At 44.5% G+C, this 18,214-nt stretch overlaps 2 protein-coding genes across 5 annotated transcripts in view; one reads left to right on the top strand and one right to left on the bottom strand.

Annotated features, from left to right (window-relative positions):
• Positions 1 to 811: 811 nt before the first annotated feature.
• On the bottom strand, positions 812 to 14,079 carry hdx (highly divergent homeobox). Of its 2 annotated transcripts, none has more exons than XM_015972170.3 (11): positions 13,933 to 14,079; positions 10,836 to 11,022; positions 10,225 to 10,371; positions 8,958 to 10,142; positions 8,823 to 8,879; positions 7,143 to 7,289; positions 3,520 to 3,718; positions 3,357 to 3,436; positions 3,044 to 3,142; positions 2,814 to 2,936; positions 812 to 1,232 (listed from the first exon to the last, which is right to left on the bottom strand). In XM_015972170.3, exons 2-11 carry the CDS (start codon positions 10,956 to 10,958, stop codon positions 1,011 to 1,013), a joined length of 2,382 nt encoding a protein of 793 aa, XP_015827656.3. In that variant the 5' UTR covers positions 10,959 to 11,022; positions 13,933 to 14,079; the 3' UTR covers positions 812 to 1,010. The 2 variants fall into 2 exon arrangements, with proteins under 2 accessions (XP_015827656.3, XP_015828437.3); XM_015972951.3 differs by lacking the exon at positions 13,933 to 14,079 and adding an exon at positions 13,608 to 13,923.
• Positions 14,080 to 15,978: 1,899 nt separating this feature from the next.
• si:ch211-26b3.4 (connector enhancer of kinase suppressor of ras 2) overlaps positions 15,979 to 18,214 on the top strand; it is a 137,337-nt gene continuing 135,101 nt past the window's right edge. Inside the window, exon 1 of one of the 3 annotated variants that reach the window (XM_015969383.3) lies at positions 15,979 to 17,235. In XM_015969383.3, the coding sequence (XP_015824869.3) occupies positions 17,172 to 17,235 (64 nt within the window). In that variant the 5' untranslated portion in view covers positions 15,979 to 17,171. The remainder of the gene's footprint in view (positions 17,236 to 18,214) is intronic. The other 2 variants (XM_015970190.3, XM_015970981.3) reach the window with 2 other exon arrangements.

The raw sequence follows: 18,214 nt of genomic DNA, 5'->3' as shown, positions 1-18,214 counted from the left end.
TCACACAAAACCTAAAATTACATTTTGCCCCGTTTGAAAACAAGCACGTTCTTGGTGTCAAAATGCTTCTTTAAAATTCACGGACATCATATGTGAAATCCGTGGCACAAAACAAGCAGAATTAGAAAATAGCATTATTAGTCCCGTTGACTTGTGTTCATTTTTTCGTTCTTCCAGGGACCCGTGATGCGGAAGTAGGTGGGCGTGGCTTAGGCTCCCTATTTGAGTCGGCCAGTCAGTTGGCAGTGGGTGTGTTGGGACAGTTCAGCCCGAAGCAGACCGCCTTTGGAAGAGAGCTGAAAAAAACGACAGGTTGAGCACAAAAAGAAAACAGGCTTAGAGCCGGTCCTGATGTGAAAGCGGCTTAATTAGCTCACACCTTTAATCACAAATCATCTCTGTTTCTCCCAACTAAGGGCATTCATTGAGCTATCTACAACTTGTAAGAAACAAATACATTTTCTTTGAACCCAACTCCATAAGATGTGAACTATGACTTTCAGTGTCTAAGTTGAATGTTCTGAGGCGACTGCACCATCAGCTTGCCATCTCTAATCCAAGCGGAAATAAGAAGCTTAAGGCTCATCCACTTTCTCTTTAGCTCCTCACCCACAAGCACGGCATTTGCAGGGTGACGCTCTAGAGATCCAGCACCACACGTTTAAACTCGATCATTTCTTTGTCACAAGTACACCAATAAGAGGCATGTTTAGGCACAGAATTGGGCTTATTGTGGACTCACAACTGGATGTAATCTACAGTGTGGATATCAATCCCTCTGTTCAATCACACAAGAAACAAACAAAAGCTGTTAAGTTAGAGGTCATTTATTGTTCTCTCTGGACTGTTTCCAGAGCAAGGCGCATGATATGCAATAAAAAAGGCATTAGTCAGCCCAACAGTCATAGTGAAGCATCGATCCACAGGCACTGTGCATGAGTGTAGCTGTCAGAGCGTACGGTCTGTTTTGAGTGGAGTGTGAGAACATCTGTATCAGTGTGCTGATGTAGTCACTTTTGTTCTTCCACCGCTTCCTGCAGGAGCTCCTCTGATGCAGAGGGCTTAGTAACCTCAGCTGCTGCGTGGTCTTTGTTTACAGCGGCCAGCAGGAAGTCTTCCACAGTTTGGCCCTGTGGTAGATGTAAGTCGCTCGAGCCATCCGTGAAGGGGTCGCGGTTGGGCGTCGCGTCCCAGTCCTGGTCTGAAGGCTGAGGTAGACTGGCTAACAGTTCCTGAACACAATACACACACCGAGTTAGAAATGTACCATTACAGCGTACTGTTAGCAAGGGCTGAACGATCTATCGATTTCTGAACAAAACCGCGATATCAGACAGCACTATTGCGTTTTTGTAAAAGCTTTTTTTGTCCTTCAGCACTCCTGATTCGCTACTTCCTGCAATAGCAGAAAGACATTTACTGTAATAACACTTTGCAGACTTGCAAATGCAAATTCTCTTCTTTCAAAAATTGTTAGAATAAATTTGAAGGCACAAACCGCAAAGTTACGGTAAATCCAGGCGCCCTGCCTCGGTAAAACAATGCAGGGGAAACTGCACATGTTTCAGTTAATAAATACATTTGAAAGCAATTCTTAAATCAGAAATCTGGAGTTTTTTGGTCATAGGGCTCCGTCTAGTTAAGAGCCCCTCTCTATACCACCGTGATTACGGCTGGAAGCAACATGGCTAAAACAGGGTATGTGCAGGTTTAAAGAAGCCACATTTAAGACTTTTTAAGACCTTTTTTAAGACCACTTTGACCAAATTTACGCTATTTTTATCAATTAAATTTAAGCTATAATTTCCAGCTATTGCCTGGAACCGGTGCTAACCACGTCGTGAACGTGGGATTTGCCATCCAGTTACCATTAAACTTGCACTTCCCCATGGCGCAAGCTCCCACTAGCTTAACCAGCTAATGTGCTCATCTAAAAACAGCCCCCTTTCACAAGCAGCTGAATGTGTACGGTTCCGCTTACGGCAACATCGTACACAAAAAATGCTGAACACTAACTAGAAATTCACGAAAATTTCATAGAAATAAAAGAATCTTGTTTATTGGGTCTTTGGTCATTTAAGACCTTTGGAAACTGTATTTAAGGATTATTTGTCATTTTTAAGGCCTTAAATCTGGAAAAGCCAATTTAAGACTTTTTAAGGACCTGCGGATATCCTGTAAACGAACTGAAATGCATCGTTTTAAAATTACTATTCTAATGTTGTTGTTTATTCATATACACATATTTAAAAAACTTACTAGCTGCAAGAAATTTCGCCAACCCTGCGTCAGTCTAGGTACTTCCTCAGACGTTTGCGTATGCTCTGTGACTGACATCTGTACATAAGCGAATGTCTAACGCTATTGGCTAATGCTGAGCAGCGCTCAATTCAAACTGCGTGGTGCTCTCCGGGACGAGGGGGCGGGGCTTAGACAAAATCGGATGTCTTGCCTACATTATATCACACTACAGGGTAAGACTATCACTTTTACGGATGTCTAAAATGTCATACATAATTCCAGGAAATGAAAAAAAAAAAAAACCAGATTGCTCCTTTAACCATTTTCCTCCGTGCGTTACTAGAGTAACAGCTGTTCATTATTTAATGGTATGATGTCATTTCCTGGCATGTTTTTAAATGTTACTCTACATTGTGAACACACACACACACACACACACACACACACACACACACACACACACACACACACACACACACACACACCATTCGGTCCTTCCCTGAAACCGTTCAGCGCTACTGTTAGCTAACCAAACGGACCCGTTTGCCTTGTAAACACAACTCCGAGGGCACCTGTTGTCTCTCCAGGTCGTTGTCCCTCACAGCACTGAGCAGGCTCTTCGTGAAGTTTGCGAGCTCCTGGTATTTCTGTTTTTGGTTCTCTAGCTCGTTCTCTAAGAACTGCACCTCCTCGTGCTGAAACAGAATGATCTGATGTGAGTCCAGAGCCCGGGGGTGATGGGCTTTTGGTCATTTTTACACACACAGCAAGCTCGGTGTTTGATCAATTGGTGCGTTTCTACCTTGAATTCCAGCAGGTTCTGCATGTGCTCCAGGTCTGAAGCCACCAAGTTGCCGTCGTCTTCATCAGCTTCTTCATCCTCGTCAACTATTTCAATCTTCTGTCCAAAAAAAAAACACAAATCATAAAATCAATTCCTCCCATACGAAAATAAGGAAAGCCGTTGGAAGTGATGCAGGAGTAAACTAATGAGCCGATGAGCTAATTTATTGCTTCAAGTGACTGCGGGGCTGATTATTAATCCAACTGATTGTTCTCTTCTAAAGTGCTTGTTAATTGAGGTTCCACGATGATTTAAAAAGGCATTAACATACCACATTATCGGCCAGTGGAGCGGCGGAGGGCACATACGCTTCATCATCTCCATCTCTGTGTTGCGAGTCCACGGTCCCATCTAGATTTGAGGACAGTGTGAATGTTTTCCTGCACAGTCTGTACAGAACAGCAAGTTCACGTGTGATGTCACAGCCGCCTCACCCTCAGACATGCACATGGACCCTCCGTCGTTCAAGTCATCCGAGAGTTCAGGCGTTCTGAGCGGTTCCCTGTCGGGGCTGAGGGCCACTGGGGACTGGTTACCAGGAGACGGGCTTGTGAATACAGCAGGGCCGCCTTTGGGAGGAGGGATTTCAATACCCATCAGACGGTACTTCCTCCGTCTGTTGCTGATCCAGGTCTGAGAAATCAGAAAAACACAAAGACAACCGTGTAAGAGAGAGTTCTGGTTTCTACCAAAGTTCCTTGTTAGATAATGATCTGGGCTCTCATTTATCAAACATGGCGTAGAATCCTTACTAAAACCGTACTTAAGCTCAGCAAAAACAATGTACTTACACCAAGCAGGTGTGTGATCTATCAAACGTGGAGTACGCACAGCTGCACGCAATCTCCGCTTCATAAATCAGAAACTATCTAGAAAGGTTCTCAGCTGCATTTTAGTCACATCCCGCCCTCACCATGCCCACTTACTGCCATAAATAGTCAATACAAAGTGCCTTGTGGATCTCATGCATTAACAGTGGGGCAAAAAAGTATTTAGTCAGCCACCGATTGTGCAAGTTCTCCCACTTAAAATGATGACAGAGGTCAGTAATTTACATCATAGGTACACTTCAACTGTGAGAGACAACGTGAAAAAAAAAATCCATGAATTCACATGGCAGGATTTTTAAAGAATGTATTTGTAAATCAGGGTGGAAAATAAGTATTTGGTCAATAACAAAAATTCAACTCAATACTTTGTAACATAACCTTTGTTGGCAATAACAGAGGTCAAACGATTACTATAGGTCTTTACCAGGTTTGCACACACAGTAGCTAGTATTTTGGCCCATTCCTCCATGCAGATATTCTCGAGAGCAGTGATGTTTTGGAGCTGTCGCCGAGCAACACGGACTTTCAACTCCCTCCACAGATTTTCTATGGGGTTGAGGTCTGGAGACTGGCTAGGCCACTCCAGGACTTTCAAATGCTTCTTACGGAGCCACTCCTTTGTTGCCCAGGCGGTGTGTTTGGGATCATTGTCGTGTTGGAAGACCCAGCCACGTTTCATCTTCAAAGCTCTCACTGATGGAAGGAGGTTTTGGCTCAGAATCTCACGATACATGGCCCCATTCATTCTGTCCTTAACACGGATCAGTCGTCCTGTCCCCTTAGCAGAAAAACAGCCCCAAAGCATGATGTTCCCACCCCCATGCTTCACAGTAGGTATGGTGTTCTTGGGATGCAACTCAGTATTCTTCTTCCTCCAAACACGACGAGTTGAGTTTATACCAAAAAGTTCTACTTTGGTTTCATCTGACCACATGACATTCTCCCAGTCCTCTGCTGTATCATCCATGTGCTCTCTGGCAAACTTCAGACGGGCCTGGACATGCACTGGCTTCAGCAGCGGAACACGTCTGGCACTGCAGGATTTGATTCCCTGCCGTTGTAGTGTGTTACTGATGGTGACCTTTGTTACTGTGGTCCCAGCTCTCTGCAGGTCATTCACCAGGTCCCCCCGTGTGGTTCTGGGATTCTTGCTCACCGTTCTCAAGATCATTTTGATCCCACGGGATGAGATCTTGTGTGGAGCCCCAGATCGAGGGAGATTATCAGTGGTCTTGTATGTCTTCCATTTTCTGATAATTGCTCCCACAGTTGATTTTTTCACACCAAGCTGCTTGCCTATTGTAGATTCACTCTTCCCAGTCTGGTGCAGGTCTACAATTCTTTTCCTGGTGTCCTTCGAAAGCTCTTTGGTCTTGGCCATAGTGGAGTTGGGAGTCTGACTGTTTGAGGCTGTGGACAGGTGTCTTTTATACAGATAATGAGTTCAAACAGGTGCCATTAATACAGGTAACGAGTGGAGGACAGAAAAGCTTCTTAAAGAAGACGTTACAGGTCTGTGAGAGCCAGAGATTTTCCTTTTTTGAAGTGACCAAATACTTATTTTCCACCCTGATTTACAAATAAATTCTTTAAAAATCCTGCCATGTGAATTCATGGATTTTTTTTTCACATTCTGTCTCTCACAGTTGAAGTGTACCTATGATGTAAATTACTGACCTCTGTCGTCATTTTAAGTGGGAAAACTTGCACAATCAGTGGCTGACTAAATACTTTTTTGCCCCACTGTATATAAGCCGGCTGTTGCAGCGCTCCGCCAATGACATGGCGACCGTAGATCAAGGCAGATCAAGGAAGGACTATTTCACAGAAGCAGAAGTTGAGGTACCTGTGGGTGAGGTGGAGGAAATGAAAGGAAGTGCTTTTGCAAAACAAATAAGAGAAAATCCACGGAGTGGCACAACGTTGCTGAAGCCGTCAATGCTGTGAATTCTTCAGAGAGATCTGTGGTGGATATAAGAAAAAGGTCCCACTGGGATTCGATCCCCAGACTCCCAGGTGAAAGTCACGCGTGCTACCCAGTCACCCAAACAGAGATCTCCCCTGTTCCAGTAGCCAGGGCGCATCATCAATCGGGTCACAGTGACAGAACACACACACTGTCGCATTCTGTCTCAATCTGTCCCCCTGCTGATATTCTGCATTCCGTATTCTGCGCTTCAGGCTGTGTGTGTGTGTGTGTGTGTGTGTGTGTGTGTGTGTGAGTGTGCGCGCATGTGTGTGTGTGTGTGTGTGTGTGTGTGTGTGAGTGAGTGTGCGCGCATGTGTGTGTGTGTGCACGCATATGTGTGTTTGTGTGTATGTGTGTGTGTGCGCTCGCATGTGTGTGTGTGAGTGTATGCGCGTGTGTGTACGCGCACGCGTGTGTGTGTGCGCATGTGTGTGCGTGTGCGGGGTCTTGTTCTGTGTGAAAACGAAGCGGTACAAGTGATAATGCTGCAGGATTTCATGATTGTATCTTCTCAGCAGCAGCGCTGCAGGTGCTCTCCATGTCCAGCATGTGCATAAGCCAGGTCCTCAGTCAGCTTAAAGTTGCGCACATTTTTCCGCTACGTTTTCTTTCATAAATCCCAATTTTCGTGGAAAGTTGCTTACGCAGTTTTCCGACCCCGTTTTGTGCGTAAGCAAGCTTGATGAGGCCCGAGATCTGTCTACAGCGGATGGCTTGTTATACTGTAAACTATTCTAGATTATGAGTGAGAAGGGAGGCAGTCGTGTGTGTGTGTGTGTGTGTGTGTGTGTGTGTGTGTGTGTGTGTGGTGGACTATACCGAGTCTACTGCAGCTCTGACATAAATCTGCATGACTTTTAAACAACTTTGTGTAAACATGTTAGAAAACGTCTGTGACCAAGAAAAGTTGTTCTTTCCAGTTTTCTCTAGGTTCTCCAGCATCCCTCTAAGACTTGAGGCTATCTCCAGACTGCCAGTCCACTCTGGCAGCCTGGAGACCAAAATAAGGGAAAAATAAAAGAGAACGCTTTTCAAACTGAACAAAATGCGATTAGAAATGGGTCTCTGATCTGATTTTGTCCAGCCAAACAAAGTCTATTGAGGCTTTAGGAGAGCCTCTAAGGAAGAAACATGCGTCGTGAATTGAGAAACATTGTTACGGACCTCCAGGCCGGCCGTTACCATAGCAACAAATGCCTTGGTGCCATCTATGTGTACAGGTCACTGCAAAAACCCTACTTCTTCTCCGAGTCTTTACCTTGACTATTTCAGTGTCTACGCTGAGTTGGTTAGCTGCAGCGGTGATCTTCTCTTTGCACACGGAGCCCAGGCTAGTCATGCCTCGGTCCCAGTAGCGCTTCAGCTGGACCAGATCCCCATCACTGAACTGGGTCCTGTCCTGCAGCTGGAAACAGAAAACCTCTGTTTGAAACAGACTTAAAGGTGTAGATTAATCATCGTATCAATACATTTGCAGTGGGCTCTAGTAGGTATGAATGCCTTGTAGGCAGAACTCGGGGTGCAAAAGCCCACAAAGCCCTGGCCCAGCAGGACCAAGGCTGCAGCGTCAGAGCTGCGCTTCAAACGGGAGGATTTGGAGTCTTATTTCCTGATATTTAGACATTTAGCCTCAGATTGGATAAAAGCAACACAACTCTTCCTTTAATTCTGTTTGCTCGGGGACGTGAATGTTTTCTCTCCACAAACAAGCCGGGAGGAGCTTCAGCCGTGTGTTTCAGTTGCTAATGCTAGCGGTTAGCTTCTGTTGAAAGAGACGTTCTCTGCTGATTCTAGACGGTAAAACAACAACAGCCTTTCCTGTCGTGAGTCAATGTGGGTCAGTCCAATTCAACGTGACATTGAGTGGTCAGGCTACCACAAAGGAATGCAGGAGACAGGTGTAGGAGACCATTTTCATGTTCAGCCTGCGTTAAAAGCTCAGAGGAACCAATTATAATCAGAAATCATCATTAAAAAAATCATGTTTTTTTCGGTCAATAAGTGCCAGGACGCACCTGAACCCAGCTCTTAATACTCACGTAATGTGGCCAAGTGGTAACGAAAACACACACTTCAGAGTGCAAAAGACAAAAAGAATGAATGTTCTCATCCTCAAAAAATGTTTAGGATGTTATCAGACGGTTTCCTGGGACGGGGACTTTGACGATCTTAGTTCCACACAGAAATCGTTCCAAGTGGAAAACATTCAGGGGAATCCCAAGCTTTCCCAGGAATGGATGTCCAAGTAAGTTCCTCCTGAGATCCCAATTCAAAAATGATTCCAAAAACAGACCTTAAGTGTTGTTAAGTGTTGGGATAGATTGCATTACAGGTTGTAGGTGTTAGCATAGCAAAAGGCTAGCAAAATCTGAATAAAGAACAAGATTTTTACTTCCTTAGAGCCGGGTGGACAAACTGTTGAAACGACTCCAATATTTGTTTAGTTGGTATTTGTAACCTGTCCTTTTCTGACAGAGAACATTTACTCCACTCCTCCTGCGCATCAGATGTTACCTTCTACACCGCTGGTGCCACCTGTCCTACGTGATGTCGTCCACGAGGAATTCTGTGGTTATTAAAGGCGTGAACATCAAAATCTGCAGCAAAGTGGAGCCTTTCTGGAGAATCCAGCGGCCAAAAAGAGATTTACTACTGTTCCTGCTAAAATAACTATTTCATACAGAATTGACAGAAATATAAAGGATTATAAGATGATTCTGCACGAAACGTACAAAATTATTGGGAATCTGAGCCATTTTAAGGCTGCTGGTCCTGACCAGAGGCGGTTCAGGAAGCTCTCTATGATGGCATCACTTTTAGAAAGAAACAAACTTAAAAAGGTCTGAAAAACACTGAATAGATTGAAAAGCTTTTATAATACACGACTTTGACGGATAACCTGTTGCACTTGTGGGACGAGTCTGATAAAAGGACTTACGGTTCTCTTCCTGGAGCTGCTCATAACCCAGGGGGCTGCAGACACATCAAGTGAAGTCTAAACAAACACACGGGAGTTAGTCCCCTTTTAGATCCCCGTGGGAATGCGTGGCACCACGATCAGAACCGGACCTACCTGTGAACTGGACTCCCCAGAAAGTGAGGTTTGTACTGTGAAGGAGTAGCTGCCCTGAAGTGTTGTGTTGCTGTGAAGTGTCGCGGGTCTGAATCCGGCCGTAGGAGGACTACGGCTTCCTCGGACAGCGGACGCCTCCGCCCCCATCGGGCTGACTAACACCTGCTCCCTGCGGATGTGTGTTTGAGCAGCCATGTTTGCCAGCTCTTCCTCCCTTTGCCACTCATCTGCTTCATTTCCAGTTTCCATGGCAATGGAGAGGTTCTGACCAGGGTCCGGAGGGCGAGGTGCCGGTCTGTGTGTTTCCTGGCTTCTCAGAGCAGAGGCCTGTCCAGGTCTGAGCCTGTCCCCTTCGGCCTTTTCCGACAAGCTGAAGACTTGCTGAATACGAGGCCTCTGCTCGGAGGGCGGGGCGGCGTTCTGGCTGGGGAGGGAGAGCCGAGGCTTCTGTGGAAGAGGAGGTTGGGGTTGAGGGTTGGAGTGAGGTCTGGGCTGAGGCTGAGCCTGGGATTGTGAGGAAGAAGGCCAAGGGCGGGTCTGCGCTGTACCGTACTGCCTAGTCCAGCTGTGAGGTACCGCCCCTGCTCCAGCACTCGCCACCCCCTCCCCAGGAGATAAAGTGCCCTTCCTGACAGCGGTGTCGACTAAAGGTCCTGAGACAGACATGAGGGACGGGAGAGTCTGAGAGAGGGACGCTGACTTGGACTGGCTCGGTGAGGACGTGGAAGGAGTCCTGCTCTGCAGCACCTGGTTGATCAGAGGCGAAGACGTGTGAGCCGAAAGCTCGAGGTCTGACTGAGCCGAGGGGGCTGCGGGTCTCGGTCGAGTCCGCGGGACAGAGTTCAGGGAGTAGATCCCGGTCAGTATTACATCGCTGTTATTATTGTTATTGTTGCTGCCACTGCTGAGGGAGGAAGAGGACGAAGGAGAGGAAGATGATGACGAGAAAGAAGGGAAAGATGAAGGAGGAATAAGGTGTACACGGTTCTGAATGCTTCGAGCTGCAGCTATGTCCGAGGGAAGCAGCGCTCCGGTCGCCGGGCTGTGATTGGACAGCGTGCTCCCGGCCAGCGGAGGACCGGACAGAAAGCCCCCCGGACCGCCGTGACTGTGCAGGGAATGAGACACACTTCCGTTCTGCTCAACCTTAGAGGCCAGTTTTCGTCTTTTGTTGCCAACCCATGTCTGCGGGAAGAAAAAGGCAATCAGCTCACAATCACCCATTCTTACAAAACCACAACACAACACGGCGCAGCCCACCCCCTACCCGGACCACACTGAAGTCCAGCTTGGCCTCCTGAGCACACTGCAGTATGAGCTGGAAGCAAGCCTTGCTCTGATTGGTCATCCCGTTGTCGTAGTAGCGCTCCAGAATCCTCTGCTGCTCAGCCGTGAACACCGACCGAAGATTCATCTGAGGTACGATCAGAGAGTCAAACATTCCTCATGTAAAGGTGAGAAGGACTTAGAGAAGGATCCGTCTCAAACGACAAGCTTTCGGTTTTTAGCCAAGACGTACCGATGCTGCCAGAATGTTTCATACACCTCCACACCAGCATCAATTTAGCACCATACCAATATTTTAGCAGCAATATTAAGACGACTCCGGACCCCTGGATGCACCGGAAGTGCTACATTTAGCTGTTGCTAACCCTACATAGCCATGCGATGCTAGATCGATGGAAGTAAAAACAGAAAAATACACTTTCGTCTTGGCTACATCAAACTAGCTGTTAGCTCATCACTCCTGTCAGACGTAAACACTATTTCTCCACCCAGAGGCTGTTCAGGAAGCCATCTAGAATGAGTAACAGAGCTATTGTTTTTTACACAGAAACACATTTAAAAATGCCCAAAATATCGTTATCAATAACTCACAGTCTGCAGACTACGCCTCTGTGACCACACGTCCATTCTGCTACTGGAGGGGAAAGACGAAGCCATGTAGATCACAGCACCACCTCCATTTTCCTTGATCTGCTCTCCTTTGACTGTAGTCATCCTGCTTTAGTGTGACTCGCACACTTCTGGGTGACACAGCTCAGGAGATGGAGAACAGAAGAGTCTAATACAAACACAGGAGAGAGGGGCAGGGCTTTATGACAGAAAACAGAAATACACCGTTGCACTAAACATAACTGGAATGAGATGCATGGAAACGATTCTTCTGGACACACATTTAATCCGTGTTTTCATGTTCTAAGATGCAGAAAACATATTTCAAAGGGTTCCAAAAAAACTCATTTCAAGGTTTCCCAGCATCTAATAAACAATCATTCCACAAAGTTTAAGGTGGTGGCAAAATTATAAGTTTCAAAACTTTGAAAACACCTAGGGATGCACAATAAATCAGCATCAGTGTCGGCCGATGTTAGTCATTTTTTAACATATCAGTATCGGTCTGATGAGTAAAACTGGGCCGATATCATCTACCGATATTTTTTCCATCTCGTCTCTATTTGTTTGCCTGTTTCGGGGGGGGGGGGGGGGGGGGATGTGTGATTGTTTAGTCATGTGACAGTGATTATAATCATCTCAGTAGTGTAAATGTGTGTGGTGTGTGTGTACATAATAATGTAAATTCAGCTTTAATAGCTTTCATTCTATACAAAATTGCAGATTTTACAAGCATTAATGTCAGTTTATCGATTAGGGAGGTGAATCTTAGAGCAACTCACGATTTGATTCGATTCTGATTCTTGGGGTGCCGATTCGATTCAGAATCGATTCTCAATTTAAATCGATTCACAATCAGTATTAACAAAGCGTGTCGGCTCCAGGATGAACTACTTTGTTGTACAAGTTAGTTAAAGCTATGGGACATTTTTATTAGACTTTAAACTGGTCATGCTCCAAAAATGCTAATTTACAATGTAAACTAAAGTGATTCTAAAACTGTAAACAGAAACAATCTTTTGACCAAAAGGCAACATTTATTTTTGCTTACCTTGTAAAATATAACAAATCTGTAGTTATACAGTAACTTAGAAAGTAATACGGTCAAATACTTTTCAAGTATGTGTAGAAACAAGTTACATGAGTAATCCTGAGTACTCATTTATAAACTTAGAAAATAAATATGAGAATATCTCAAATTTCTGGGTATGGAAAAAATGACATTCAAGTGCCCTCTTATCAGCAGATTCAAACATAAATCATCTCAATTTATGGGAGCACAAAAGTAATCTGAGTACTGACTCTCCTAACAAAGATCAAAAACGTGCGTCTCAAACCTGTAACGTGCCAAATATTTGAGTTCTTGGAATCGATTCTGAACCTTTGTGAATCGATTCTGAATCTTTGTGAATCGATTCTGAATCTTTATAAATAAGAATCCTGATTCAGACTTGAATCGATTTTTTTCAGCACCTCTAATATCGATATCTGCAAATATCGGATATCGGCCCAAAAATGTCATATCGGTGCATCACTAGTGAGGGCTGATGATGTGTAATTGTAAATGGTCAGCTCAAATGTTTGCTACACATAATGTATTCTGTCAATCAAACGTAAGCATGATACTTTTTTTTAACAAATCAAATAGAGCTTTTCACCCATTTGGCCAATTGGATGGGTTCTCATAGGTCAGATGCCCTCCCCCGAGGTGGACAGCGCTTAATTTTGATGGTTAGCGAACACCTGAGCTAGCTTTGTTCTGCTCTTTCTGCTGCTCCCGGGATCCACTGACTGCCTTTTCTTGTTCATTTTCTTTTCCCTTTCCTCACATCTCTTGCTTTTCTCGTTTTATGATTTTTTGTCAATTATTTATTTCTTTATTTTTGATTATTTTTGTTCCTGAGTTAAGTTTTGATTTATTGCAAGTAATATCGCCATCACAATATTAATCACTGTAATTGCAGATTTTCCTAATTTTGTGCAGCTCTAATTACGAATAATGCTCCATTTAATAAGTGTGGATATTTTTATTGCAGTTATTACATGCTTAATAACGTTTCCAAATGCTCGTTGTGCTTACAAAGTAGTGGCAATATTAATTTTAATTATAAATTACATGTGTAGGTGAACAGATCTGGCTCACTATTTCGCAAAAAATCTATTTTTTTGTCTTTCTCACCCTTACATAAAGTGTAATAACCACTTAATAATAATTTATAACGTTAACAGATTAATTAATAACATATCACATATCACTAGCCAATTACAACAGGAGCCTCTCTGTAAAGTGATACCAATAACAATAACACCACCAGCAATACTACTACTACTACTACTAATATACTGCAAAGTACACAACACCATTTCTAAGTGACAAGACTATTTGCTTTGGTTGAGCTATGAACATAATTTGATACAACACCACACCAAATCTACCAGGACAACTGGTACAACTGGCTCGTTTGTTTCACTCGCGCACGTTTAGCCTGACATCAGCCGCTAGTGTTGGACGCAGAGAACACAGCTGCACGCAGGCAGGACACAATTCCACAGAAAAACGTAAAGGCCGGAGGGATTAAACCGTCTGCGTGGAGCTTTTGATAAGCAGTTACATACGGGCATGTTGTGCGACCAATAAGCACTCAGCGGGTTTATTTTGGAAGGCTTACTGCGCATGGCTACTGTCGATATGGAACACTGCAGCGAGCATTAGCAAACAAATAGCGGGCATGTTGATGGAGCTCTCCACTTTACCTGGTGCCCGCTGATTTGGAGTCATAATTTCCGTTAGAAGAAGCGTGAGCAGCACGCCCGGGAGCTAAACAGTGAACAAACCCGGGTAAGAGCCGCGCAGGTAGCCCGTTAGCTTGCAGGCCCGGGCGGCCATCATACCCCAACGTTAGCTAACATTAGCATAGCCTTCCCAGTGGATGGCCGCTGCTCAACTTTTCCTTCAAATCTGTGAATTCCCGAGCCCGGACGGATCTCCCCCCCGCACCGAGTCGCGCTGCGACTGGACCCAAACGAACACGTTAAGCGGCAGCCCTCGGTCAGAAGTCAAACCCCCTTCCTTCATTACCATTTTTGTTGTCAAAATCAGACGAACGTTCCAAATCAGCAGATTTCTTCCCCGTCCCCTCAGCTAGACAATGAAATCAGAACGTCCGATCATCAATTCTAATCATGATTGTGACGTATGCGCAGACAGGAGCCAATAAGAGCTGGAAATCATGACTGTGACATTCTGAGCGAGGCTGTGGTCCCGCCCACCGTTGACTCTGTTCGGCGAGTTGCTGGCGGGGGAGGTCACAGAGAGGAAGCAGGCTCTGGGAAATGTCCTGTTTCCTAAAGTGATGTCACTCTTTTTGGAATTCACACAGCTGTTCATTCCGAGTGTTAACGCACGCAAATAAAATAATAAATCAGTGTTATCATTTGACTAGGATTAGATTGTGAAATGACAAATGAAAGTTGTGGTTTAAATGTAAATGCTAGAACTTGATTTGGTAAGAATATAGAATTTTGTTATTGTTTAATAATTCTAAAGTTTTACTGAAGGATTGCAAACAACATGGTGAACAAAAACATGTAGTGAACTAATTGGTTGTTATTTTAGCTACTATGTCAGTATTTTTCACTTAACCTGACTGAAATGTCCATAAACACTGTCAGAATAAAAACTACACAGGCGGTTAAAAATAATTGCCTAAGTGATTGCTGTTTGTATCTTAATGTTCAGACTTGAACGTGATTCAAGCTTACATGATAAATAATCTTTGCTAGAGGCTGACCGATATATCGGCTGGCCGATGTACTCAATTTTTTTCTACATCGACCATCAGCCGAAATTATTTTTAAAAGCCGATTAAAATAAAAATCAGGCAAGTGGCCAAGTGCTGCCACTACCAGACTGAAGAAAGGACCTGAAGGACCCCAACACACTTAAAAAAAGTTTTTTTTAGTTTATTTTAAATTTGAAGTTCAACAAATATTAAGAGATTTATTGACTTGTTTAATTTATGTTGCACACAGTGAGTGTTCAGTTGTCTTTCACAATCAGTGTGCTGCTAAAACATATACCGGCCTTAATAATCGGCTTTAGATATCAGCCAGCGGCAACAAAATTCGTTTAAAATCGGCATCGGCCTTAAAAAAACCCATATTGGTCGGCCTCTAATCCTTGCACTCTGTAGTTGTTGAAAGAAAGATGAAGACTTTTTGTTGTAGTTATGATTACTTTATCTATCTATCTATCCATCCACCCATTTTGTGAACCTGCTTGTCCATGTAGGGGCACGGGGGAGGGGGGGGGGCTATCCTATCTCCAGCGGTTGACGGGCAATCAGGCGGGGTACACCCTGGACAGAGTGCCAGTCCATCGCAGGGCAACACAGAGACACACAGGACAAACAATCATGCACACACACCTAAGGACAATTTAGACAGACCAGTCAACCTAACAGTCATGTTTTTGGACGGTGGGAGGAAGCCGGAGAACCCGGAGAGAACCCACGCATGCACAGGGAGAACATGCTAACTCCATGCAGAAAGATCCCAGGCTGGGAAGCGAACCCAGGACCTTCTTGCTGCAAGACAACAGCTCTAACCACTGCACCACTGCACAGCTACACACACACACACACACACACACACACACACACACACACACATATATATATATATATATATATATATATATATATATATATATAATACTTTACTATTTTGATTACTTATATGTCCTTGATTGATAAAAGAGCGCATGTCTCATTGAAAATGAATGGAGGAGATGCGGCGTCGCCTCCCGTGTGTCAAACCCATAAGACCCACCAACAGATGGCCATTAGGGTCAACCTCCAGCAAAATGACAAGCAGATCAGACTCACTTTTATCAGTGGCAACAAATGTTTAAAACAACGTTTATGAATGGCAAAAGTTTTTTAACCATTTATTACAAATCAGTAAATGCATTTTGTCCTCACAGGCTCCCGTATCTAATATGGCGTTGCCCGGGGAGTATTTTGGACACGATTTTTATGGTTATATGTTGCAAAGCTTCCAATATTTCTCAACAACTGGGTGTAATTTAATTCATTTTCAACAACATTTCAATGGATGTTTCCATAGATTAATGGTAAAAACCACACAATGTGCCTTTAACTAAAGATAAACATCTGAATATGCGAGGAACCTTTGGAATATTTAGTGATTGTAAATTCCCCCTAACAAAACCTTTCTTTCTTTCTTTCTTTCTTTCTTTCTTTCTTTCTTTCTTTCTTTCTTTCTTTCTTTCTTTCTTTCTTTCTTTCTTTCTTACAGCTGAAGCAGGCAGAAAGTTGATGCACACTGCAGTTTAACAGGGAAAGTCTGAGAAACTATTTATATTTACTTAAATATACTTAAATATTTATATTGTTCGAATGAATGAGATATAAGCTGAATGAACTGGAAAAAGTATAATTTTAAAAGACAGAGATAGATAACGTCAAAATTTTCTCTCTCAAAAAAGGAAAGAAAGATATCCGGTACAACACACAGACGAATAAATTACCCTGCCATTTTAATATAGATTATAGCATTTGTGTTGGAGTTGCGGGTTTTAATCCATGACGTCACCCGTGTTTTATCGCAGCGCAGCAGGGGGCGCTGTTTCCCTCAACTGTGCAGCCTCTCATCCGATGCTGATGTGCTCCAGAGGGTGAACTTCCATGCAGGAGAGAGAGAACAGCTGACAGCTCACTGAGAGGTGGAAGCTGCTCACACAATCACTCACGTCGGACTGATTTATCTGTGGAAGCAGGAACGATTTGTGGTTTTCTCTCAAACTTCTTATTATCCAATAAAGAATGGGGTTTGCCTAAATCCAGACCACAATCCCGCGCAGAGATCCTCCCTGCACGCTGCACCATTCCCTGAGTGGTGGCCCTCGTGATGCTGCAGCGACGCGGGCGGGGGAGTCCGAGGGGAGGGGTGAGGGGGGTTCGCTCCATCTCCTTGCGCCCACCGAATCCACTTATCACAGAGCGCGAGCTCCTGGCGGGAAGGCACGAGGAAACAAAGAGGGAGAGAGTGAGAGAGCGAGAGGAGGGAGAGAGAAAGAGAGCGGGTGTGTGCGCGTCTGTGCGTGCGTGTGGATTGCACCACCGCAACCCGTTCACCGTTTCTGCAGGCGACCGTACTCCGATGGAGGAAATAAACCCGAGAAGCGTTTCCTTTTCCGCAGATGTTCCCACCGCCCCCAGGTTCCAGATGTGACCGACGAGCCGCTCTGCGACACCCCGCTTCCAGCGCGCTCACCTCGGAGAGAACCGTGACACCATGGCTCTGGTCATGGAGCCTATCAGTAAATGGACACGAAAGCAGGTGCTGGACTGGATGAAGGGTAAGGCTGCATCTCTTCTCCGCTGCTGGTGTGCACACTCCTGGAATGATGATGACTATGGTGATGGGGGTGGGGGTGATGGTGGGGGAGCGCAGGGCCACACTCCGGGCATGTGTGCCCCTCTAACGTGAGCTTTTAGATGGATGTCACCCTGATTTCAGTCACATCTCCCGGATGAGGGGGTTCACCTCACACATCATCATCATCATCTTCTTCTTCTTCATCACCAGTAGCTTTCATCCATGAATGAGGAAGACGTGTCACCCTCACTGGCTGTGGCACATGCCTCCCAGCGCATATGTGTGTGCACGCACGCACATGATTAATGTAGTTCATGCGCCCCTCTCCTCTCCTTCCTCCCGCTGCACAGTCACTTTCAGCACCACGGACAGCGCAGTGCAGCCTGCTGCTGATCGCAGCCCTCTTTTTACCATAAATACATGAATATTTATTTATTTATTTATTTATTTATTTATTTATTTATTTATTTATGTTGGTGGTTGCTCGCTTTGCAGGCAAGGATACCTCAGATAGACGATGTGAATGAGTAATCACTATTGCTGTGTGTGTGTGTGTGTGTGTGTGTGTGTGTGTGTGTGTGTGTGTGTGTGTGTTTGGTGCTGTTCTCACACACTTGGTCATCCACGAAGCTGTGAGTGAAACTGTGGCAGGCCTCGTTGATGGACAACGCTGTCCTGAGTCCGTTACTTAAAGACTGTGGCCTAATCACTAGTTGCCTGATGACTCAGACTAGAAATATATTTAGATATGCCATTTAAATGGATCTACTTTTGTTTTATATGTTGACACCTTAAATGGACACAAAAAATTTAGGGTTTGAGAAGCAGTTCCTCTGGTCTGTCTCACATGCTCATTTAAATAAAAAGGAAAATAATCAGATTTAAATGCCAGCCTAGATTAGAAATTATTCTTCATTTTATTATTACCAACATCCCACAGAGTAGTTTGGTATAAAGAA

The sequence above is a fragment of the Nothobranchius furzeri genome, chromosome 1, assembly GCF_043380555.1.
Source record: "Nothobranchius furzeri strain GRZ-AD chromosome 1, NfurGRZ-RIMD1, whole genome shotgun sequence".
Taxonomy (NCBI): Eukaryota; Metazoa; Chordata; class Actinopteri; order Cyprinodontiformes; family Nothobranchiidae; genus Nothobranchius; species Nothobranchius furzeri.
This window is presented reverse-complemented; position numbering and strand designations above follow the sequence as displayed.

Coding starts and splice junctions, on each gene's coding strand:
- hdx (XM_015972170.3), bottom strand. CDS start 10,958: ATGACTACAGTCAAAGGAGAGCAGATCAAGGAAAATGGAGGTGGTGCT. Junction 3,719..7,142: donor TAGACACTGAAATAGTCAAG/GTAAAGACTCGG, acceptor CTGATTTCTCAG/ACCTGGATCAGCAACAGACG. Junction 3,143..3,356: donor CTCCACTGGCCGATAATGTG/GTATGTTAATGC, acceptor TTTTTTGGACAG/AAGATTGAAATAGTTGACGA.